Source organism: Aquarana catesbeiana, linkage group LG03, assembly GCF_042186555.1.
Source record: "Aquarana catesbeiana isolate 2022-GZ linkage group LG03, ASM4218655v1, whole genome shotgun sequence".
NCBI classification, from domain to species: domain Eukaryota; kingdom Metazoa; phylum Chordata; class Amphibia; order Anura; family Ranidae; genus Aquarana; species Aquarana catesbeiana.
The window spans coordinates 143834048-143860509 of record NC_133326.1 but is presented as its reverse complement, the minus strand read 5'-3'; the positions used below and the strand labels follow the sequence as shown (position 1 = coordinate 143860509).

The window sequence follows — 26462 nt, the reverse complement described above, 5'->3', positions numbered from 1 at the left end:
TTCTGGCTCTTACAAAATACAGCATTAAACCTTCAGTTTATTACCTACAGTACCTCTGCTTTCCTCGTCCTCATCAGTTTACCCTGTCAAAAGAAGTGGTAACCCCAGTGGCATTTTAACTGGCTCAGTCCTTCTTTAATACTGGCACAGAAGCTTTGCTCTTAAAAAGCATTTTATAAAACTGACCCACCAATGTCTTGTTCCAAAGATGACCAGTGTCATGATCATGATGATGAAAGCTGTGCAAGTAATGATGTATCGATGTATTGCTGTGTACAAACAGAAAACATATTGTTAGATACATGGAATGAAGGTAGATACATAAAAGATAAATGTTAGAATATTTTTTTAATAGCACAAGCTTTACATACATGTGGCTCTAGTTTCAGTCTTTTCTTCCACTTTTACTGTGGGACAAAAAAAAAGCTTTTGTGAATTATGATAAAAAAAATCTCCGGGTCATTATTGTGCTTTACTCAATTTTTTATGTCATGCTTCAATTTGTAGCTTTTGGAAAAAAACATTTTTACCCATGAATTGTGCCTGTACTGCGTGGGCTAACTGCTCGTTTTCTCTAGGGGTGAACACAGCGCCTATATTCACCTGGTTCTTTAATCCTCTCGAAAATGCTGCTCCCACAAGTCCAGCAGTGGACTGTTCCTCTGCACAAGACCGCTGGACCACGGGGGGGGGGGAGCCGCCAAAAGGACCGGTCTTGCACTGGGTGTATTGGATTAAGTGAGTATATCTTGGCTCTCTGAACCCCTAGACCAAAACGAGCAGTTAATTCATGCAGTGTGTGCGCAAGCCTACGGCATGGTAAAAAAAAAAAAAAAAAAGCAGAATTCTAGCAATATGAAAACATCCTTTAATTTACTTACTAATTTGTTACAAAATATCAGTGTAGCACTACCCCCGCAGAGGCTGCTGGTGATTGGCTCCCCTACTAGTGCACAGCCAGGCAACACACATTCTCCACTTGCATCCAAACACAAGAAGTTAGTCCCTTGGCTATGTTTTTGATGTTTTATAAGGGGTAACAACATGGATGGGATGAAGAGATTAATGGGATGCCCAACTTGAAGTAAAAAACAACTGCAAAAGGGGACAATTTTTTTTCTGTACAATAAGATCCTGAAATGCTTCTTTCCTTTCCTCGCACAGTCCTTAGTAGATTAGTAGTAAAAGTCCATTACAGACTAGGAGCTCTTAGCCCCTCTTGGAAATAGCACAAAAAGATGAGGCAAAATGCATGCAGGAGTGTATCCTCTCCTTGTGTGGAACTGCTCTCAGCTCCACTGCTTGCAGGCACTACCAGCCCTCCTGGCTGCTCTGAAGTTCTCCCAGGGCAAGGATAAAGGGGTTAAGCACAGCACTGTCCTTTAGAAAGCTTGCTACATGTGGCAGTCTCTCCCTTTGAAAATCCCTGGGTGAGCTGATGTATTCACTCTGTGCTCCTTGCTCCCACTGCTCTCAAGCAAGATTCCAAATCAAACCGCTCTACTGAATGGATCCTCCTGAGCCAACTTGAGCCCAACCTGGGGCTGTGGTCTCCCCAAGACCTAGGAGACCCCTCCTAGACAACTGACAGCCTCTTCAGCACTCCATCTTCCACCCAACTCCCTGCTAGCATGAGTCATCCATATTTAAGGGCTGGCCTAGCCACCCTGCCAGGTCAGTACACCTGGTGATTGGTCAAGTTCCCCTAAGTATGCAGATCAACCCTCCTGGCTTCTGCCCACTAACTTCTAGAAGCTTCTCCAAACTTCCAGGGGAAAGCACCAGAGACCTGCCTCTGTGAGCCATCCAGACTGAGCTGCAATAAACCCTGACCCAGATCCAGACTCACACTTACCATGAGTCAAATAAAATTGCCTTAAAATTGCAGTAAACTAATAGCACACTAGAGGGTGCTACACTAGCAAAAGGAGGGAGCTACTGAGCAGGAAGTGTTCAATAACTGGCTAGGTACCCCACCGCTGGGGCTAGGCAACTGGCTAGGTATCCTGTCAGCCAGATTCTTAGAAGCATAGGACATTTGATCCCTCAAAACATCCCAACGCTGGGGTACCATTGGTCATTCGCAAACTTAGGCCTGGGGTTATGTAACAACACCGAAACTCTGATACCGGAATGTACAATCATGTAGCTTGCCTGATCTCCAGGACTTGTTCCTGTTATGACAAGCTTAGCATAAGAGAGAGCCATTTTATTTGTCCTTAGTCAGTTAGAGAGCCATCTTAAAGCGGGGGTCCACCTATCTATCGTTTTTTTTTTTTTTTTTTTGAGTTCATTCACAAACTTTTCTTCTCAGCATTACATACTCACATATTGTGTGTAATATGTCCGCCTGTGTCAGATTTCGTCGGAAAGAATAACTTATATTATTCACTGCAGGCGGTTTCCATCTTCATTGTGGGCATTTGAAGCCCACAAGCATTTATTTCCTGGATGTGGTGAATGCTGTGCTCCCAGCATTCACCGCTCGTTCCCGCACATGCTCAGTGGCATCCTGGGAAGCCTGAGACTAGCTCCCAGGAGTCTGGGAGAGGCTAGAAACACGCCTACTCCCACAGGAGGAGAACCAGGAAGTGCAAAGAAGAATAGAAAAATAAAAGGTAATTACGGCGATTTACATTTTTTTTAAACGGCATGTCAGCATCTAGGCAAGGAAGAGAATACATACAGATATTGTTCAAAATTTGGGTGGAACCCCGCTTTAAGATTCCAGAAATTTAGGGGAAAATCACTTTTGTGAAATACACTCCTATCCATCCCTTCGGAATGTACCTTTTGCTTCTTGAGAGGATGCCTCACTTTTCTGAAATATGTATCTGTTATCTGTCCAATTAATTACACTAAATGACAGTCTTGTTTCATTAAATACCAGTCTGTACCATGTTATACCACACATATCTGTTTTACAATATTGTATAAAACGACATCTTGTCTAAAATCAAGGCAGTCATTCTGATTGAGACACAGACTCTGTATCCGTATATACTGGTCCATGTATCATTTGGGTTCATGTCATTACATTCCACACTTCAAGGGCCATCTAGGTTTCCCCAAGGCACTGGTTACCCGACATGGGTCCCCTAATGCACCTGGAGTTGTGGCAATCGTATCTGGGTTGTGGTAAGGCACAAATGGTGCTCTACCACTCCCCTGGAGCTCACCACTAAGGTCGCGAAGGTAAACATGGTTACCAATTGTGAAGGGTATGTCCGGACTACCAGGCTTTGGTGCCATTGGAGCAAAATACTGTAGGAGGGACTCAATTGAGGCAACTGAAAGAAGAACCTTAGGCAGAACAGGTAACCCATACCAGGTACACAAAGGCTCAGATGTGTCAGACCCAATGGCAGATGGAATCCTATGTGTATAAAGAAGTGCAGCGACTTCCGGTTCCAGCGCCGCATGGAGTAGCTGCGTCTCCTCACAGCTTCCGCACCACAATCGACAAATCTGCATGGAAATAACTGCCTGACCCCCTCTTGACAGCTCTCCTCGGGTGTCTCCCTCTCTTCTACAGACCTAACGGTTGCATTTACTGGCCTCTTACACGGTCGCGACGACCTCACCTGGCCCGGCCTCAAATTGAGGTCTCGGTCTTTTTGCGGCCCTCGTGTCATAAACAGGGAGCAATAAACAACCGCCTGACCCCCTCCTGTCGCCTACAACCTCAACGGGGACCCCTCACTCCCCTACGGACTGATCGGTGGCAAAAGAGAACGGCACGGGACCACACACGGCCGCAACGTTCCACCTGGACCAGCCGCAAATTTAGGCCCCGGTCTCGGCCTTCACAGACATAGAGGCACATAACAGGTCTTCAAAAACACCTGCTCGACCCCCTCCTGTTGCCTGAAGTCTCATCGGGGCCCCCCCACTATGCTATGGACCGATTTTCAGAGAAAACTGGCGTGCGCACACACGCGGCCGCAACGAATCATCAGGCCCAGCCACAAATTGAGGCCCCGGCCTCGGCCCTCCTAGATATCGCGGCGGACGATCCAGCCATGGAGGTGAGCGGTCATACAGCCCCCCCTCCTCACTTTAGACCCCTCTCCCCCCGCATCCTGCCTCCTCCTCCCCATACCAGGGGTACAAGAATACAGACCGTATTGCTCAGGCTGTCGCAGCTCTCCTGTCCACCATGATAACTGCCTCGGTGGAGAAGGCAGTGGATGCGGGAATGAGGCAAGTCAAGGAACAATTGGGAGAACATTCCACTAGACTTCATGAGGTGGAACACACGCCTTTCAAGCATAGAGGAAGAAGTATATCAGGCTCAAGCTACCGAACAAGCACAGGATAAAACTAATCAGTACATACTCCAAAAACTGGACGATTTAGAGAACAGATCCAGAAGGAGCAACTTGAGATTCGTGGGGGTCCCAGAATCGCTACAATCGTCAGCCATTGCGGAATTCTGCGCCAGATGCATCCCGGAGGCATTAGGCCTCTCGACCCTTATACAGTTGAGCGGGCCCACCACATGGGAGCATTCGCCCCTGATCGCAAGACCCCTCGCCCATAGCGAAGTACCTCAACTACAATGGCAAGACCGTCATCCTACAAAAGTTTCAGCAAACCAGATCTCTGCAAATTGATGAAATCAAAATCCTGATCTTCGCAGACTACTCCTATAAAAGTCTCAAAAAAGAGGAAAGCATTCCAACACATCTGCTCAGAGCTACACCAGCGACAGATGAAATTCACCTTGGCTTTCCCCGCAACTCTTCGCCTCAAAGCCCCCAATGGCGACCAGCTATCCTTTCAGGACATCTCTGAGGCGGAAGCCTTCCTGCATTCACTGCGCGCTGAATCGCAATCCAATTCCCTGCTCAGGGCCTCTCCAAATAATTGCCCTCTGGACCAGCGAAGCCCGAGGAAAGATTCCCCAAAGCGCTTTAGATCTTCTGGGCCTACCCACTGCGACACCCCCCCGCTGACAAGTAGATTTAATACCTTGCCATGTTTTCCTTAGGGGAACATGTTATGCTCGTTCCTTGGATTTAAAGCCTACTCTGTCTACTCAGGTATTTGGCTCGTTAACTTTTGACTGTTTCCTTTTATTATGGCACTTTTTTGTTATATATCAGTGCACCTTCAACCTTTTATACTGCACAACCTCCTATAGCCTCACTGTGTATGGCGTCCTCCTGATCACGCACCCATGTGAGGCCCTCCATTGCGGCTGTTGACACCGAGTCATCCAGGGTGCCCATCCACCACAACGCCTGGATCGTTAGGGTGAGCTGGTCTACACAGTGACTCTATGCGCAAAAAAGAGAAGTTCCTCCATTGTTCTGTAATGTTTTTGTTTCTTGCTCATACGCTTCCGTGTCCCTCCCCTCTCCCGGTCCCTCTCCCCAGCTACACTCGTCAAACACCAGACACTCAGGCATCACTCCTCCCTCATAGCCACTTCACCCTGGTTTGCACTGTCAGTTTAACCCTTCTCCTCAGGTCTACGTTTAATGTTAACAATGTACCATCACATAACATACCCACGACCTTACTCACATGAAACTCACCTCTTGGTACGTGAAAGGGCTTAGGTCCCCCTTTTAAGAGACTTAAAATACTCTGTCACCTCAAGAGACTAAAAACCGATATTGCCCTGCTCCAGGAAACCCACCTAACTTCCTCTGACCTCCACCGCATGAAAAAACTCTGGGTTGGCACTGTCCTAGGCTCAAGTGCACTCAATTGTAAAGCAGGGGTTAACATATTGATCCACAAAAACCTTCCCTGCAAGGTATTGTCCGTAGACACCGATAGTCAGGGACGTTTCATCTCCATACATATAAAACTGGGAAACAGCAGTCTAATGATCTCTAAAATATATGCCCCGAACAATCCCGGCAAACAATTTCTTAATGAGCTGTCCACCTGGCTGCTACGTGCTCCGCACCTACCGCATATAGTTAGGGGAGATTTTAATACCACCCTACACCCGATAGATGACAGATCTTCTTCCGAACTATCATGTTCATCACCCACGACGTCTGAACTTACACATTTTGCGTCCACTATGGAATCTCTTCACTTACATGACATCTGGCGGCTCTACCACCCAGCAGATAGAGACTACACCTTTTACTCCAACCCTCACAACATTTTCACTAGAATCGATTACCTATTCTGCACTGACGGCCTTATCCCAATGATCTCAGAGTCGGATATCCATGACATCGCCATATCTGACCACACCCCCATCTCGGTCTCGCTGGACACCCCTGACTTACATCCTACTCCCAAACTTTGGCACTTCCCCGCATATCTCCAAAATAACTCAGACTTTCGTGCTTATATGGAGAAAGCTTGGTCTGAATTCTCTGCAGCCAATTCCCCCCCATGCGGACAACCTTAACCTTTTCTGGAAAGCTGGGATAGCCTTCCTCAGAGGCCGAATCATATCCTACGCTGCCTCTCTCAAGAGAAACACTTTGGCTAACTATAAGTTAGCCAGTGCCAACCTGCGCTTGGCACAACACTCCCTCTATACAAGGGACTCCCCTGACAACAGGCTACACTGGCAGGCAGCATGGAAGCCACCCTTCAATTTGGCAACAAAGCTGGCAAATTGTTGGCAAGACTTTGCAAAGGCCCTTTCCACCCGACGCACATCACCTCCCTACGGGACACCACAGGCGACATAAAAACCTCACAACAGGACATCAACAAAGTTATGCTACATTATTATTCCTCGCTATACGCCAACGACCCCATAGACATGAACAATGCCAAATCCTTCCTAGACAGACTGTCTCTACCCACGGTCTCTCCCTCCCAACTTGAATCCGGAACCTAGCTCCCTCTAAAGCCCCAGGCCCCGATGGGTTTACAGGGGAATTTTATAAGACCCTACAAACTATTACTGAGCCCGCTCTCTTCGCAGTATATAATGGTATATGTACTGGCGGCCCCTACTTACCAACCGGGAATCAGGCCATCATCAAACTACTTTCAAAAAAAGGCAAAGACCCCCAAGAACCAGGTTCGTACCGACCCATCTCACTCCTAAATTTAGACGTTAAGATACTCTCAAAAATTGTAGCTTCCAGACTTGCTACCATCATTCCCTCTCTGATTCACCCATCCCAATCAGGTTTCGTGAAAGGGAGAACGGCCACTATATACATCTGAAAGGTAATGATGGCTCTGGACCACGCCAAAAACAACCCGGGGGGGACCATGCCATCATCACTCTGGACGCGGAAAAAGCCTTCGATAATGTTAGCTTCGAATGGCTATCACTGGCCCTATCAAAAATGGGCTTCACGGGCCCTTTCCAACACCTTGTACACACCATGTATGCCTCCCCCGCGGCCAGGCTGGTGGTGGCTGGCCTCCTCTCGGATGAATTCCGCCTCTACAAAGGTACAAGACAAGGCTGCCCCCTATCCCCACTCCTCTTTAACATTGCACTAGAACCCCTCTCTCGATACCTTACCCTAGAGGCCCCACTACATGGCATCAAAATAGGCTCACAAGAACTCCGCACGTCACTCTTCCTTGACGACATCCTCATCTTCTCGACCAACCCCTCTTCTGATATGTCCACCATCAAAACAATCTTTGAATTCAGAATCTGCTCAGGGCTAAACTTCAGCAAGAGGGAAATCCTCCCCATTGGCACTTTATCTGTCCCTCCCTGGACACAACACTAACCCCGCCCAGTGTCCAACTCACACGTTGCATATCTAGGCATTAAGATAGGAAGACTGCCCTCTTCTATATATCATCTCAATTACCCCCCACTATTTAAAAAAATAACTCAAGAAATGGGTAACTGGATGGATCTGCCCCTTTCTCTCCTGGGAAGATGTCACCTAGTAAAAATGGTCAGTTTCGCTTGACTACTGTACCCACTCCAAACGATCCCCCTGCTTCTGAAACACAAAGATATTACAAACCTAAACAAAGCCATCTACAAATTCCTCGGGCGAAACAAAAGACCACGTATAGCCCTTGCAAAATTATATCTTCCCAGACGCGAAGGAGGTATTAGTCTCCCAAATGTCAGAGGATATAACCTTTCTTGCCTACTCAGGATAGGCCTGGACTGGATATCGCAGCTTTCTCGCTACTCAAATTACTCCATGGAATCTTCAATGGCCCAACCCTACTCCTACTCCTTAGTGGCCCTACTTCACTGCAGGTGGAAATCTACTCCCCCACGTCTACAACACAATCTTCTTCTCAGAGACACAGCCATAGCTTGGAGGGAAGTAAAGAAAGCACTGAAACTATTGCCCTTTATGTCCAGACACCTCCCGATTCAAGGAAATCCTGGCTTCTCACCGGGTTTGGAATGCAAAACTTTCTCTATCTGGCAACAAAAAGGCCTCACAAATTTTTCCACCCTATGCAATATGGAAACAGGACGACCTCACAACTTCTCTGTCATTGCAGAAACATTCTCTCTCCCTCAATCCCATGCTTTGCACTACGCACAATGCGTCAGCTTTATAAAAGTCTCATGCAGTGAGGAACGCAAGAGACATCCATCACGGACTTGCTACTCCAGAGTGACTCTTATAAAATCTCGGACATATACAAACCGTTCCTGCTAAAGACCACTCCCTCAATTGCTTCCTCATCAGTAGCTAACTGGGGTAAAGATTTTCCTGACTCAGATATAGTGGAAAAGGTTCTTCAAGGGTACAAGAAAACCCTTCAGCTGACCCCCAATGAGGTATGGAGAGAAACTCAATTAAAGATTCTACACCGTGCTTATATACCCTTCCTATCGGACAAGAATGTCCAAAGCGCGGCCGGTTGCCCCATGTGCCGCCAGCCAAAACCATTCCTTTCCCACCGTTTTTTGGCATGCCCCTCCATCTCCACCTTCTGGAACCAAGTCATCTCCTACATCTTCGATATAACGCTACCAAAACTACCTTAAGACCCCCTACTCCAAATCTTCGGATACTGGGGCGACCAACTGCTCTCGTGGTCCCCAACCGCCCACCCTCTCTACAAGGACTGGGCCTTGATCAGTCTCTTACTAGCCAGAAGATTAATTCTAAAACACTGGACCTCCTCACAGTGCCCACAGATCGCGCATCTCAAAAGGGAGCTTCTAAACTTGCTTCACAGAGACAAGCTCAACACCGATTTCAAATGTGAACACTCTAACACACGTTTCTACTCCAGATGGTGGGCTTTCATGCAATCAACCCTGTCACAAGAGGAATTGCAGAACTTTGAAAATATTTCATTCTCCTACTATGAGACTCTCACTACCAATCCTGAGGAAGGCGAAACTCCCGATTCCCTCCCCACAATTGTGGAACCAGTAGACATAAATGTCATCCATCAAGACCACCCTCTTCCACTTACGTCTACTCCAACCATCACCGTTTCGCATGAGGTCACATAGCACATGTCTGTACCCTAGCCCTAGAGGCTTTTCTTATACCTGTAATTCTCTCGCTATTCAATACTTCAACCGACTGGTGTTTACTCACCCCCCCCCCCCTCCCCTCTTTGGTTGCTACCAGTAGTTTCCTAGGGACCCACCCTGTGGATCCATCCAGTTATATCGACATGGTGTGTCTTTTTTAAATTCCCGTTGTATATCCTACCCTTGTTATTTTTATTCTCCACCCATGTATAAGAGTGCCTAGGCTACTGGTTTCTATGAACTGTTCTGAAAAAAAATTGTATACCTACCATTGTGATATTTTGTATTGCACTTTTCTTTCAATAAAATCTATTGAAAAAAAAGAAGTGCAGCGCTGGTGTGATATCAATGGAATAAACAACAAACTGATAAAACTACATACTCAGTACAATTACCTCATATGCAAGTCAAACAAGTGCTGATAGCAAATGTAAATCTATGTTCTATAATGGAAAGGTCATACAATCCCCACATAGTCATAGACAAAAGTGAATAAACATTAATTTGAAATAGTGAAATAATACTCTGAAGCAAAAAAAATGAATATATGCATTCATGAGTGAATATCAAAATCCATAAACAAATATATATGACGACATGGTGACACAGGCGCATCGAGAGTTTCACACACTAGAACAGCACACACATACATTTTTTATTGACTTCACTGACAATTTGCCAGGGCAAATGGTCTTCCTAAAGACTCGTTTGTAGGCAAAGTCATTCCCAAATTACCATTCTGCTTTATCTAGTACAGGACAAGATAGATAACACCTCTACCAATTTGAGTTCTCATAAACATACTTACAGCGGGGGCATCCATCAGTCATGGAAACCCACATGAAAGTTCCACTACAGTTCATACACTTTAGAACTTCTCCATCTTGAGTAGGATTAATACCATTTAAACTGTGAATTAATTCCTGTCCCAATGGATAATCTGTTAAACTGTGATTTAAAGTAGCATTTGGTACAATTGGAGGAGGACCACAGAAATCTAGAAAAAAAAAATTATTGGGATATGAGAGAAAACCAAGTAGTTTTATGTATTTGCAGTATAAACAATAATCTGGAAAATAATTCTGAAAATAAGGAGGTTTAACCACTTCTTCTGACATTTGTTGCTTACAAGTTAAAATCAGTATTTTTGCTAGGAAAATACTTAGAACCCCCTAACATACATATATATATATATATATATATATATATATATATATATATATATATATATATATATACACAGTGGGGACGGAAAGTGTTCAGACCCCCTTCAATTTTTCACCCTTTGTTATATTGCAGCCATTTGCTAAAATCATTTAAGTTCATTTTTTTCCTCATTAATGTACACACAGCACCCCATATTGATAGAAAAACACAGAATTTTTGACATTTTTGCAGATTTATTAAAAAAGAAAAACTGAAATATCACATGGTCCTAAATATTCAGACCCTTTTGATCTAATACAGCCATGAGTCTTTTTGGGAAAGGTGCAACAAGTTTTTCACACCTGATTTGGGGATCCTCTGCCATTCGTCCTTGCAGATCCTCTCCAGTTCTGTCAGGTTGGATGGTAAACGTTGGTGGACAGACCTTTTTAGGTCTCTCCAGAGATGCTCAATTGGGTTTAAGTTAGGGCTCTGGCTGGGCCATTCAAAAACCGTCACGGAGTTGTTGTGAAGCCACTCCTTTGTTATTTTAGCTGTGTGCTTAGGGTCATTGTCTTGTTGGAAGGTAAACCTTCGGCCCGTCTGAGGTCCTGAGCACTCTGGAGAAGGTTTTCGTCCAGAATATCCCTGTACCTGGCCGCATTCATCTTTCCCTCGATTGCAACCAGTTGTCTTGTCCCTGCAGCTGAAAAACACCTCCACAGCATGATGCTGCCATCACCATGCTTTACTGTTGGGACCGTATTGGACAGGTGATGAGCAGTGCCTGGTTTTCTCCACAGATACCGCTTAGAATTAAGGCCAAAAAGTTCTATCTTGGTCTCATCAGACCAGAAAATCTTATTTCTCACCATTTTGGAGTCTCCTTCAGGTGTTTTTTAGCAAACTCCATGCGGGCTTTCATGTGTCTTGCACTGAGGAGAGGCTTCCATCGGGCCACTCTGCCATAAAGCCCCAACTGGTGGAGGGCTGCAGTGATGGTTGACTTTCTACAACATTCTCCCATCTCCCGACTGCATCTCTGGAGCTCAGCCACAATGATCTTTGGGTTCTTCTTTACCTCTCTCACCAAGGCTCTTCTCCCCCGATAGCTCAGTTTGGCCAGGCGGCCAGCTCTAGGAAGGGTTCTGGTCATCCCAAACGTCTTCCATTTAAGGATTATGGAGGCCACTGTGCTCTTAGGAACCTTAAGTGCAGGAGAAATTTTTTTGTAACCTTGGCCAGATCTGTGCCTTGCCACAATTCTGTCTCTGAGCTCTTCAGGCAGTTTCTTTGACCTCATGATTCTCATTTGCTCTGACATGCACTGTGAGCTGTAAGGTCTTGTATAGACAGGTGTGTGGCTTTCCTAATCAAGTCCAATCAGTATAATCAAACACAGCTGGACTCAAATGAAGGTGTAGAACCATCTCAGGCTGGGTTCACACTATACTACACAACAGTAGTACGACTTTCATCCTACTTTGCTCTGCGACATCAGTCCTACATTGGTCCTGCATTGATCCTACATTGGTCCTACATCCATCTGACTTTCATGAACAGGATACTACTTTGATCCGACTTTTCAGATAGCCCCTCCCATTGTGTGTTAGTACACTTGTCCTTTGACCAATCAAAACTAACACACAATGGGAGGGGCTATCTGAAAAGTCGGATCAAAGTAGTATCCTGTTCATGAAAGTCAGATGGATGTAGGACCAATGTAGGATCAATGCAGGACCAATGTAGGACTGATGTCGCAGAGCAAAGTAGGATGAAAGTCGTACTACTGTTGTGTAGTATAGTGTGAACCCAGCCTCAAGAATGATCAGAAGAAATAGTTAGATATATGAGTGTCACAGCAAAGGGTCTGAATACTTAGGACCATGTGATATTTCAGTTTTTCTTTTTTAATAAATCTGCAAAAATGTCAACAGTTCTGTGTTTTTCTGTCAATATGGGGTGCTGTGTGTACATTAATGAGGAAAAAAGTGAACACAAAGTGGTACATAATTGTGAAGTGGAAGGAAAATGATAAATGGTTTTCAAAATTTTTTACAAATATGTGAAAAGTGTGGCGTGCATTTGTATTCAGCCCCCCTGAGTCAATACTTTGTAGAACCACCTTTTGCTGCAATTAGTCTTTTTGGGGATGTCTCTACCAGCTTTCGACATCTAGAGAGTGATATTTGTGCCCATTCTTCTTTACAAAATAGCTCAAGCTCTGTCAGATTGGATGGAGAGCGTCTGTGAACAGCAATTTTCAAGTCTTGCCATAGAGTCTCAATTGGATTTAGGTCTGGACTGTGACTGGGCCATTCTAACACATGAAAATGCTTTGATCTAAACCATTCAATTGTAGCTCTGGCTGTATGTTTAGGGTCGTTGTCCTGCTGGAAGATGAACTTCTGCTCCAGTCTCAACTCTTTTGCAAAATCTAACAGGTTTTCTTCTAAGATTGCCCTGTATTTGGCTCCATCCATCTTCCCATCATCTCTGACAAGCTTCCCTGTTCCTGCTGAAGAAAAGCATCCCTACACCATGATCCTGCCACCACCATGTTTCACGATGGGGATGGGGTGTTCAGGGTCATGTGCAGTGTTAGTTTTCCGCCACACATAGCGTTTTGCTTTTAGGCCAAAAAAGTTCAATTTTGGTCTCATCTGACCAGAGCACCTTCTTCCACATGTTTGCTGTGTCCCCCACATGGCTTCTCGCAAACTGCTAATGGGACTTCTTATGGCTTTCTTTCACCAATGGCTTTCTTCTTGCCACTCTTCAATAAGGGCCAGATTTGTGGAGTGCACGACTAATAGTTGTCCTGTGGACAGATTTTCCCATCTGAGCTGTGGATCTCCGCAGCTCCTCCAGAGTTACAATGGGTCTCTTGGCTGCTTCTCTGATGAACGCTCTCCTTGCCCAGCCTGTCAGTTTAGGTGGACGGCCATGTCTTGGTAGGTTTGCAGTTGTACCATACTCTTTCCTTTTTCGGATGATGGATTGAACAGTGCTCTGTGAGATGTTCAAAGCTTGGGATATTTTTTCATAACCTAACCTTGCTTTAAACTTCTCCACAACTTTATCCCTGACCTGTCTGGTGTGTTCCTTGGCCTTCATGATGCTGTTTGTTAACAAAGGTTCTCTAACAAACCTCTGAGGGCTTCACAGAACAGCTGTATTTATACTGAGATTACACACAGGGGGATTCTACTAATTAAGTGACTTCTGAATGCAATTGGTTCCATTAGATTTTAGTTAGGGGTATCAGAGTAAAGGGGGCTGAATACAAATGCACGCCACACTTTTTACATATTTATTTGTAAAAAAATGTAAAAAAAACATTTATCATTTTCTTTCCACTTCACAATTATGTGCCACTTTGTGTTGGTCTATCACATAAAATCTCAATAAAATACATTTACATGTTTGGTTGTAACATGACAAAATGTGGAAAATGTCAAGGGGTATGAATACTTTTTCAAGGCACTGTATATACAGTATCTCACAAAAGTGAGTACACCCCTCACATTTTTGTAAATATTTTATTATATCTTTTTATGTGACAACACTTAAGAAATGACACTTTGCTACAATGTAAAGCAGTGAGTGTACAGCTTGTATAACAGTGTAAATTTGCTGTCCCCTCAAAATAATTTAGCACACAGCCATTAATGTCTAAACCGCTGGCAGCAAAAGTGAGTACACCTCTAAGTGAAAATGTCCAAATTGGGCCCAAAGTGACAATATTTTGTGTGGCCACCTTTATTTTCCAGCACTGCCTTAATCCTCTTGGGCATGGAGTTCACCAGAGATTCACAGGTCTTCACTGGAGTCCTCTTCCACTCCTCCATGATGACATCACAGAGCTGGTGGATGTTAGAGACCTTCCGCTCCTCCAGCTTCCATTTGAGGATGCCCCACAGATGTTTAATAGGGTTTAGGTCTGGAGACATGCTTGGCCAGTCCATCACCTTTACCCTCAGCTTCTTTAGCAAGGCAGTGGTCATCTTGGATTTGTGTTTGGGGTCATTATCATTTTGGAATACTGACCTGCGGCCCAGTCTCCGGAGGGAGGGGATCATGCTCTGCTTCAGTATGTCACAGTACATGTTGGCATTCATGGTTCCCTCAATGAACTGTAGCTCCCCAGTGCCCAGACCATGACACTCCCACCGCCATGCTTGACTGTAGGCAAGACACACTTGTCTTTGTGCTCCTTACCTGGTTGCCACCACACACATTTAACACCATCTGAACCAAAAAAGTTTATCTTGGTCTCATCAGACCACAGAACATGGTTGCAGTAATCCATGTCCTTAGTCTGCTTGTCTTCAGCAAACTGTTTGCGGGCTTTCTTGTGCGTCATATTTAGAAGAGGCTTTCTTCTGGGACAACAGCCATGCAGACCAATTTGATGCAGTGTGCGGCATATGGTCTGAGCACTGACAGGCTGACCCCCCACCCCTTCAACCTCTGCAGCAATGCTGGCAGTACTCAAACATCTATTTCCCAAAGACAACCTCTGCATATGAAGCTGAGCACGTGCACTCAACTTCTTTGGTCGACCATGGTAGAGTCTGTTCTGAGTGGAACCTGTCCTGTTAAACCACTGTATGGTCTTGGCCACTGTGCTGCAGCTCAGTTTCTTCTTATAGCCTAGGCCATCTTGATGTAGAGCAACAATTCTTTTTTTCAGATCCTCGGAGTTCTTTGCCAATGAGGTGCCATGTTGAACTTCCAGTGACCAGTATGAGAGAGTGAGAGCGATAACACCAAAGTTAACACACCTGCTCCCCATTCACACCTGAGACCTTGTAACACTAACAAGGCACATGACACTGGGGAGGGAAAATGGCTAATCTGGCCAGAATTTGGACATTTTTACTTAGGGGTGTACTCACTTTTGTTGCCAGCGGTTTGGGCATTAATGGCTGTGTGTTGAATTATTTTAAGGGGACAGCAAATTTACACTGTTATACAAGCTGTACACTCACTACTTTACATTGTAACAAAGTGTAATTTCTTCAGTGTTGTCACACGAAAAGATATAATAAAATATTTACAAAAACGTGAAGGGTGTATTCACTTTTGTAAGATACTGTGTGTATGTGTGTGTGTGTGTATATATATATATATATATATATATATATATATATATATATATATATATATATATATATATATATATATAATATTGTGTGTGTGTGTTAGCAGAGACCCTAGAGTATAAAATGGCGTTTGTTGCAATATCGCAACTCTTGAAAAAAAATACACTTTAATGAATAAAAAAAAGAAAAACACAATAGTTACCCCATTTTTTTTTTTTTTTTTTGTATAATGTGAAAGATGACATTATGCCGAGTTAATAAATACCTAACATGTCATGCTTTAAAATTGCACACGCTTGTGGAATGGAGACAAACTACGGTACTTTAAAATCTCCATAGGAAACACTTTAAACATTTTTACAGGTTACCTGTTTAGAGTTACAGAGGAGGTCTTGCACTAGAATTATTGCTCTTGTTCTAACGATCGCAACAATACTGCATATATGTGGTTTGAACACCACATACATTTGCACGACTTACGTATGTGTTCGCTTCTGCATGCGAGCATGGAGGAATGGGGCACTTTTTTTCTTATTTTACTTTTACTTTTTATTCTACTTTTTACACTGTCCCTTTTTTTGGATCACTTTTATACCTATTAAAAGGAATGTAAACATCCCTCTTAAAAGAAATAAGCATGACAGGTCCTCCTTATTGAGAGATTTGGGGTCAAAAAGACCCCAAATCTCTCATTTACCTTTTTTTGTTTTTCAAAATATTTTTTATTGAAAGTTTCTCATTTAACAATCTACAACATAACCAAGAAAAAATTAAAGGACAAACAGAAAAACCCAAAAGGGGATTTACAGGGGACACAGACCATGCAATCTCATACATAACTGATATGATCTACCATTGCTAAATAATAAACACCGTAGAAGCCAGCAGTGAGAATAGGCCTCCAGCCGATTCCAGAGATAAATATACTGTCATGGATAGCTCGACTCTGAGTACACTTTCCTACTGTCAGCCTTCCCGTGAGTTGAGAAATACCTAATCTACCCCTCCAAATAGTATAAAGTAAATTAATCCTGTGCTACCATGCAGTGGTAATAAAAATAGTAAGGGGGGAAAAAGCAGCTTGCACCGAATGGGGTCCAGCCTGGCCCCTGGTATGGACGTAAGCTGACAAGTGGGAATGGTGCTGCGCTAATCCTAAAATAGGCTCTACTACATAGGTGCAAACATGCTACGATTAACTTAGGTGGGGGGCTAATCTCCTGCCCTCGATATAGCATGTGGTGGTAGCCTCAAACAAACAGAAGGTGTAACACTGCTGTGCTAAAACAAATATAAACATAAAAAAGATAAGCGAAGCCAGACTCAACTAACTGGTCCTAAATAAAACTATATACTGAATATCAACATAAGTGTATGCAATCAGCAATGTAAACACTTCGCTTGTTTTGCACAAATAAATGTCAAAAGAATAAATCCATTAAGTAAATTATACCAAAAAGTGCAATGTGACAATGGATGCCCAAAATAATCACAATGTCTGTGACAAAAGGAATAAAGTGTCCAGTGCCAACAGTAAGTACTCACAGTTATATGAAAGGAATACTACAATTCAATAAAAACGTGATTTGTGCAGCAAAATTAAATCACTAAAAGATTAATCACATAAAAGCATATTCAGCCAAAAGGTACAATGTTATAATGAATGTCCAAAGAGATCACAATAACTGTGCAACGTGCGGTAAAGTGTCCAGTGCCAACAATGGGTGCTCACAGTTATATAAAAGCAATATTACAGTTAAAAAAAAGTGACTTTGTGCAGCAGCAAACAGCTCCAATGCTTCATTGGTAATGCCAAACAGTGAAATAGTGCAGGGAGCAACTGGATTTTAGCATCACTTGCTTAGAAGAGTGGTGAATGTGAAGTGTATAGCGTAGTCCTCTCCATGCAACAATCCTCTAATGGTAGATAGTGGCCCCTTACCTCACTACACTGAGGCTACAGCATAGAGCAATCAGCGCTTGTGGTGTCTCCTGTGAGGAGAGGTCCTGAGTCTCGGGCTGTCATACATTAAACCTCAGATCCATGGGGAACATCATGACCAAAGGAGAGATAAAGATGCCATATAGTGTAGTATTTTAAGGGTATTAAGGCTTTATTTATCAATAACACAAACGGGGTACTCACACAGTGCAGTAACAGAGGGTACAGTGTATCCAGACGAGCAGCGAGCTCGTACACTGCTGACAGTGGGAGGTGCCTGTCCCTACGCGTGGCGCCACGGGTCACGTGGCTTCATCAGGGGATCAGGGGGAATACCTGATGAAGCCACGTGACCCCTGACGCCACGCGTAGGGACAGGCACCTCCCACTGTCAGCAGTGTATGAGCTCGCCGCTCGTCTGGATACACTGTACCCTCTGTTACTACACTCCACATCTAGGACACTCCGAGCTGTCTCTACGAGACCATTTATGTAATGTTTGAGGTGTGCGGTAAACTCTGTGAATAATGAAGAGTTGCGATAAGCGTTGGGAGGGGGAGATAGACACCAGAGGAACCTGTTTCAGCACCGACTGTCATATTTCCCCATCTAAGTTCGGGATATCCCTAGACCAACCTCTCCTGCCTGGTAGATGCACATTTCCTTGTAGACGGTACATTAATGACCCATATAGGGAAGTTATAAGGCCTTTCTTGTCCGGGGTAGTGGCCAACTTGTCTAAAAGGGGAGCATCTATCTATCTGTCTGAATGACGCATTCTTAGCCTGTATTGTCAGGGCGCGTCGAAGTTGGAGATATTGGTAGAATCTGGTGGACTGAATACCGAACTCAGAGCGTAGATTCTCAAAGGATTTCAAGTGTCTATCACTGTATAGTTGATGTAAATAGTGAATACCTAGGATGTACCACTGTGAGAAACCCTGTAGTTTACCCAGTTCTGGGAGGTGACTCTCTCCCATATGGGGTGGTACCTGGTGATACCAACATACTCCATGATTCTTTTCATCTCATCCCAGACCTTAGCCATAAGAATTATGGAAGGGAACTGGGGAAATTCCCAAAACCCTCCTGCTTCCAACTGGGCCAGTAAACAGTAAATGGTATTTGTTGGACCTGGCCAGTAAAATGGCCTGTATGGGGTCACTAATGTCCATACTCCCCCACCCAGAGAAGTGCTGCAGCTGGGCCACCAATAAGTACATGGGGGGCGAGGGCACAGCCAGGCCTCCCTCCTCCTTGGGTAGCTAAAGACTAGTTAACCTAATCCTGGGTCAGGGCAGCCATCAGAAATTTTGGGATCCCTTACACAGCTTTAGGTCTGGGCCCCCTTGGGCCTGACCACAAACATTCCTCAAGGCCCGCCCACTGGCTGTCCCACCAAATCCACCCACTGGCCATCCCACCAAGTCCTTCAGTGCACCCAATTTTATTTTAATACTCTTACAACCTAATATATCCTCCATCCCATGTCCTCTTCCTCCTCCATTCCCATATCCTTCATCCCATGTCCTCCTCCATTCCATGTGTCCAGTCCCTTCTCCCCCATCCCATGTCCTCTTCCTTCTCCAGTCCCATCTCCTCCATCCCATGTCCTCTTCCTTCTCCAGTTCCATCTCCTCCACCCCATGTCCTCTTTCTCCTCCACTCCCATATCTTCCATCCCATGTTTTCCTCCTTCTCCATCTCATGTGCTCCTCTTCCAGTTCCTTGTCCCCATCTCATGTCCTCTTCCTCCTCCAGTCCCATCTCCTCCATCCCACATTATCCTCCTTTTGTAGTCCCATCTTCGCCATCCCATGTCCTCCTCTTCCTCCATTCTAGGTCCTCCTTCTCCATCCAATGTCATCCTTCTCCAGTCTCATCTCCCCTCTATGTCAGTCCTCGCTTGGAGCATTCTTCCTCTGTAGTCCTTCTATCCCTTCTCTGCCCTCAGTACAGCCTAGATTCACTCCAGTATGTAGAGGGGAGGAGTGTGGAGGGTATGACAGTGGCAGAATGGGGAAGGATTTATTTTAATGGCAGTCTGTGGGGTGACTAGGGAGTGATGTTGGGTAGATAAGGGTCTGAGTGATGTCTGTCAGCTGAAAATATGAAGTGGTCTGGGGGTGATGTAAGCTTGGGGGAGTAGGGGGCTGAGATGTGGTCAGATAGTGATGTTTATAATAAAAAAAACTATTGTGCTCATCTACTAATGTATACAACAATACATAATACAAAACTGGTACTCAAAGAAAACATCCTCCTGTTAAAAGATGTAAATATATATCTATATAATCCAACCCCTAGCACTCTGTGTATGTCCAGATAATGTGAAATTAAATTATGACAATTCACCATCTGCACCATCAGAAGTGTAAGCTCATCACATAAACACAGGGTTACATGAATGGTTACATGAATTACATTCACATTACCTGGACAGAGTAATTGGGGGATGTTTATTTAGATAGGGCTGTGTGCTAGCGGATATCTGTCACTCTCGCTGTCTCTTCATTTTCGTGTCTTCTTATCAATGCAATACGTACAAAACAAATCCTACAGAAACTTTGGCAGCTTTTCTTCCAATGAGACTTTAGTCCAAAAAAAAAAAAAGAATCTCACCTCGTCCCTGAAGTGTGAGCAGCCGTCCCAGCCAGCAGTAGCTACAGTGAGCCCAGCACACTGGTAATCGGAGGAAGGGGTGGGGGTTGAGTCAGATCTCTCACAGTTCAGGAGACGGGAGAGGGGACAGAAAGGACCTTTGGAGATTCTAAATACATACTCCGCCAGCACAGTGTATGTATTTAGAAGCAATTGCACTACTGCTGTCCCCATAGTGACAGGTATACCCCCCCCCAACTTACCCTGGGCCCTCAGTCCATTCCTGGTCAGAATGGAGGAGGAGCCTAGACTCCATCGGCTAGGTGTGCTGTTGTGATAAGCAGCCAACACTTGTCACAGAGAGCTTCATTGTGGCGCTGGTCCTCAGAGGATATGCGGGAAAAGTGCCCAAAGAAGCAGCCCCCGCTCGGGCCCCTAGGGACACCTGGGCTCCTTACGGGTATATGGGCTGTACCCCCCCCCCCCGATGGCAGCCCTGGCTTTTTAGCCAGGTTCGCGCGACCCACCACAGACAGTGGGAGCTTACGCCAAGCCTTGCCTTTAGTCTTGAATTTTTCCAATAGAGGTTGTAAGTCATACTGTAAGTAGTCTTGTACCCTGGGATGTATCAGAACTCCTAGATATTTGAACGCCGATACTACTTTTTATTTGATGGGCACATGGAGGTAGAGCAATTGATTAGCCATCGAGTGGGAAGAGCACTGATTTATCCCAATTAATCACAAATCCAGAAAAGGACTCAAAAAAGACTGATAGTGGACATTAGGGAAGAAAGAGAGCCCCCAGCATCCCCCAAAAACAACAAAGCATCATCTACATAAAATGCTATTTTATCCCGCACCTGCCCCCACTTAAAACCCACTATGGAGTCAGCCTGGCGAATGGCCACAGCCAGCGGCTCAATAGCCAAAGCAAACAAGAGAGGGGAAAGGGGGCATCCCTGCCGTGTCCCTCTATGTAAGCTAAAGGAATCAGACTGAGAGCTGTTGATCAGCATGGACGCTTGAGGATTAGAATACTATAGCTTTACCCACCCGATAAAACTATCTCAAAGACCAAAGCGGTGTAGAACCTCCCATAGATAGGGCCATTCCACGCTATCAAATACCTTAGCCATGTCTAGTGAAAGAATGACCCTATTACCCTATTACCATCCACCCATCCCCACATGTCAGCATGCTAGGTGTTATCCTGGACTCTAAACTCTCCTTTCGGCCCCACATCCAATCACTTTCCAAAGCTTGCCGCCTCAACCTCCGCAACATCTCTTAACTACGTCCCTTTCTAACCAATGAAACCACAAAACTTCTGACTCCCTGGTTATCTCTCGCCTTGACTACTGCAACTCCCTCCTCATTGGCTTACCTTTAAATAGATTATCCCCCCTTCAGTCCATCATGAATGCTGCTGCCAGACTCTTCCACCTTACAAACCGCACAGTGTCTGCTACCCCTCTCTGCCAATCCCTCCATTGGCTGCCACTTGCCCAACAAATTAAATTAAAAATACTAACAATAAGTTACAAAGCCATCCACAACTCTGCCCCAGCTACATCACTAGCCTAGTCTTAAAATACCAACCTAATTGCCCTCTTGGTTCCTCCCAAGACCTCCTGCTCTCTGGCTCCCTCATAACCTCCTCCCATATCCGCCTCCAGGACTTCTCCCGACCTCGCCCATCCTCTGGAATTCGCTACCCCAATCTGTCAGACTGTCTCCAAATGTATCCACTTTTAGGTGATCCCTGAAAACTTTTCTCTTCAGAGAAGCCTATCCTCCCTCCATCTAACAACTGCACTATTTTCTCCATTAGCCCACAGCTATTACCCTTTTGTATAACTTGACCCTCCCTCCTAGATTGTAAGCTCTAACGAGCAGGGCTCTCTGATTCCCTCCTGTATCGAATTGTATTGTAATTGTACTGTCTGCCCTAATGTTGTTGTAAAGCGCTGCGTAAACTGTCAGTGCTATATAAATCCTGTATAATAATAATAATAATTACCCATATGATCTGTTGGGAGCTGCTGATTAAGGAATAGTCTGCGAATATTAGTAGCTGTCGATATGGTGGTGATAAAACCGGACTGGTCTGGGTGTACTAAGTGCTGTATTACTTCACTTAAGTGATTAGCCAACACCTTAGCAAGAAGCTTGACAATTTAGGAGTGAAATGGGGCGGTAAGATTTAGGATGCAAGCCATCTTTACCAGGTTTGGGCAGTACAATAATACCTGCCATATTTATGGAGTTGGGTAGACACTGAGACTCGTACGCTATGTTCAACACCTTTAGGAGTTCAGATAGAGTACATCTAATCCCGGGGCTTTATTGTTAGGGGACTCTTTTACCACGTCGCTCAATTCCTCTACAGTAGTGTGATAGGTTTAATTGTTCCCTGTCCACCACTGATAAGCATGGGATCTTAAGGGGGTCTAAAAACTCAGTGAGTTGGTCCATCTCATAGTTAACTTTGCTACCATATAGGCAGGGCTTTTTTTCAGGGGGAACTTGGTGGAACTCAGTTCCACCACCTCTGGCTCAGACCCTTTGGTGCCTGCTCACCACAATCACTTGTAAACACAGAAGTCTGGTTTCTGTGTTTACAAGTGACAGCTCTGTACTCTGTATGTAATGCAATCTTGGGATTTAATGCCCCTTTAAGACCCTCCTACTGTTTTTCTGAAATTTGACTGAACACACCCACTATTTGATGTGATTTGGAGGGTGTGTGTAGGGGAAGGGGTTTTGTGGGGCCGTGTAAGTTCCAGCACCTATTGTTTGAGAAAAAAAGCCCTGCATATAGGTCACAGTAAAACGAGTGGAATGCTTCTAATATCTCCCCTGGTTTCTGGGTGACTACACCTAAGGTGGAGTATATGGAAGTTATCGAGCTGGGAGGGGATTGAGAACTAGCTATTACTGCCAGCATTACTCCAAGTCCCTACTGGACTTTTTGAATATACTGATTTCTTTGATCAGTACTCCATGTAAGTACGCCTTCATTGCATCCCAAACTATAAGAGGGGAAGTTGAACCTTTTATTGATTTGAAAAAATTCAGAGAGATACCTTTTAATTCTTTCACTCTGCGGGAGCACTTTTAACCAGAAGGGACTGACTCTCCAACATTTACGTTTTAGGTTGGGCTGTGTGAAGGCTAAGTATCAGAGGGAAATGATCGGAAAGGCCTCTAGCCCCATATGAGACATCCAAGATACGCGGTACCATTGGATTCGTGCCTAAGGCCAGGTCAATAGTTGATGAGGACTGATATGGGCGGGAGCAGCATGAATATTAAAGCGTGGAAGGAATGCCCTGTCTCCATAAATCCCGGAGGCCAATTTCTGAAATTTGTCTGGAAAAGGGAGAGTCAGACTGAGTCCTTGCTGGATAACGGTCCACACTAGGATTACTGTACATACTGCGGTTAAAGTCACCCAACACCAGCGAGGGAACTCCAGGGTTATCCGCTAGTAGCGTGGCCAAGACCAGGATTACCTCGCTGCTGTAGGGAGGGGGGTACATACACGGCACCCAGTAAACAGAAAAAATTATTAATATAACACAATAAAAAGACATAACGCCCATTAGGATCACTGAGGTCTTGTTGACAAGAAAATTGCAGATTGGAGGAAATGAGGATACTGACTCCCCTCGCATAGGAAGAAAAAACTGAGTAGTATTGCATTGGAAAACAACGAGAGTTCAGCAGGTGGGTGGTGTCTACAGTAAGATGTGTCTCCTGTATGCAGGCAATGGAGGCTCCCTGCTGCAAAAAATAGTCAAATATAGCTTTACTCTTAACAGAGTCTTTTCACCCCCTAATGTTCCAAGAGGTAATGCTAACTCCTGCAGCCGAAGGCAACGTGTGAGTAGGCAGAGCCACCACAGTGGGGGGCCAGCAGCTATTAGTGTATACTGGGAAAATAGTTCAAATAAGTAACCAGGGACATCTTGCGTAATATACCGGCACATGTGTAGGAGTGACACATACATTGCATAGTAGAAGGATTGGCAAGAAAACAACAGAAAAAGAGTACCATATAAGAAAACTCCAGAACTCTGGAGTAAAACTTGTAACCGTAAACAGTTCCCACGGGATAGACCATGGGAGTTAATTGAACCAAAAGCACTTGTGAGTGACCAGATTAGTGTATCATTAGCCTAAAAAACTGTAAAAGAGGCCTGAGATATCAAGTAATCCAGAAAAGTGTGCCGCCTTAAGCAGATATTGAATTCCACAGCAAGACTATTTGACTTAATGCCAACTGTATGGGATCGAGACCTGGGAAGGTGTTGCTCATTCCGATCCAGCCATTGATTAGCGATTTTGGGGGTGTCGAAGAAGTGGGTTTCCCCTCTCGCCAACCATTCTCAATTTAGCAGGATACAACATGACGTACGGTATCTGAAAGGCCCTCAGCCTACGCTTTACCTCATCGCACTGGGCCCGAAGTTTCTGCACTTTCACAGAAAAATCGGGGAAGAAGGAAATCTTGGAACCATTCACTTCTATCGGCCCTTTGGTACGGGCTAGTGTGAGAATGATATCCTGATCCTTTATAGTGGAGCATTTTAAGGATAAAGGGTCTGGGAAACTTCCTCAGAGGGAGTGGGCGAGCAGGTATGCAGTGGGCCCGTTCAACGGCATAAAATGGCGTAAGGCTTTTTCTGTCAAAGGTGTCCATAATAACCATTGCTCAATGAATGCTGTCAGATCTTTGCCTTCCATCTTTTCAAGTAAGCCGAGAATCCTGCCATTGTTCCCTCTTAGGCAGTTCTCCATGTCATCTAACTTATCAGCATGCCGTTGGACCATCACAGTATTAGCAGCAACATCTCGCCTGACCGGGGCCAATTCATCTTCTAGGGAGCTCACTCTTCCCTCTAACGCTGATGTGCGCTCCCGCACTTTTTAAACATTGTGCCGAATGAGCCCCATATCTTCCCTCAAGTGTTGAGAGTGGGTAGTTAAAAGGTTTACTGAGGAGTTACAGCTTTGCACAGCTTTGAATACATCACTCAGGGTAGGGTCTGGAGGAGTATCCTGCAGTGCAGCAAGTATCTGCTCTGCCCAGTCTGTCTCTATTGCAGGGAGCTGTGGCATGCTGCTCTTCCCCCACCATTAAGAAGAGTCCTTGTCGGTGTTAGACCCACCGAAGGAGGGGGAATCCACTGAAGGCTCCATACCAGGGCTGGATCTGATGTTTCCCTGGTGAGGTATCTCTGGCGCCCATGCAAATATTTCCAATTGGGCTGCAGCCATACTCTGCTCCTTAGGACCACAAGGAGGGTGCCATCTTGGCCGCTCCAGGCTGGAGCCCCAGCCTCATCTTTCCTCCTTGTCATGGCGTGGGTCATTGGGGCGCTGCTGCAGGGTGGACCGGGAGGTGTAGCAGACAGAGCGGAGCAGGAATCACTACTTTTGGGCGCTTCTGGCTAGCTGTGGAGCGGGAAAAAACGTGAGGTATCGGCGGCAGCATGGAACTCAGCGTCCACTCACATTGGCAGCTTAGCCACGTCCCCCTTATTTACCTTTAAAAGCAAACAAAATTTTTTTTTTTACTTTAGGGGAAAAAAAATCCTTTGTTTTTGCCCGAGAACCGGAAGTGACATCCTAGTTCGCTCTTGTCCTCCCTGGGCATAGAGCCGCATTGGATTGTTTTTGGGCTTAACCGATAGCTCCGGTAAGTTAGAAAACGTCCGGGAAGCAGTGGGAGGGGGTCACCTCTCCTGCCACCTATAAATGTGATCTTGTGGCGAATCCGCCACTGGGATCACTTTTATCAGAAAGCCGGCCGCCTAACGAAAAAAAAGATACTGGGTTTATGGCATCTAGCTGCAGCCATAACCCCAGTATTTAACGTCAAAAACACGATGTGTATTTACAGTTAGGCGGTTGGCAAGTGTTAAAACACAAATTTGAACATGTTGAAGACGATTTTACTTTTTCGTTCTGTACGCTATCAAATTTTTTAAACTTGGGTTTTAAAAAAAAAATTGGGTCTTCCACCACTTTGCACATTATTTTTCCAACTGTACCCACATTTGGAAAGATACTAACATCGGTACTTTATGAAGTCCTGTGGTTGCCAGAAAGTATAGAGAAGTTAGAACCCTTTCATGTTAATTAACAGTACATATCTTGTTGGTCCATCATGGTGCGTTTGCTGTCTGTGCTATAACATAGTAGATGTACTGAAAAGGACTAATAAAGAGTAACAC

General features: G+C 44.8%; 1 protein-coding gene across 4 annotated transcripts in view; it reads right to left on the bottom strand.

Annotated features, from left to right (window-relative positions):
- LOC141131747 (uncharacterized) overlaps nucleotides 1-26462 on the bottom strand; it is a 124721-nt gene that overhangs the window by 15539 nt on the left and 82720 nt on the right. Inside the window, exons 4-6 of one of the 4 annotated variants that reach the window (XM_073619384.1) lie at nucleotides 10230-10418; nucleotides 372-407; nucleotides 187-269 (exon numbers count right to left, since the gene is read on the bottom strand). In XM_073619384.1, the coding sequence (XP_073475485.1) occupies nucleotides 187-269; nucleotides 372-407; nucleotides 10230-10418 (308 nt within the window). The remainder of the gene's footprint in view (nucleotides 1-186; nucleotides 270-371; nucleotides 408-10229; nucleotides 10419-26462) is intronic. The other 3 variants (XM_073619382.1, XM_073619386.1, XM_073619383.1) reach the window with 3 other exon arrangements.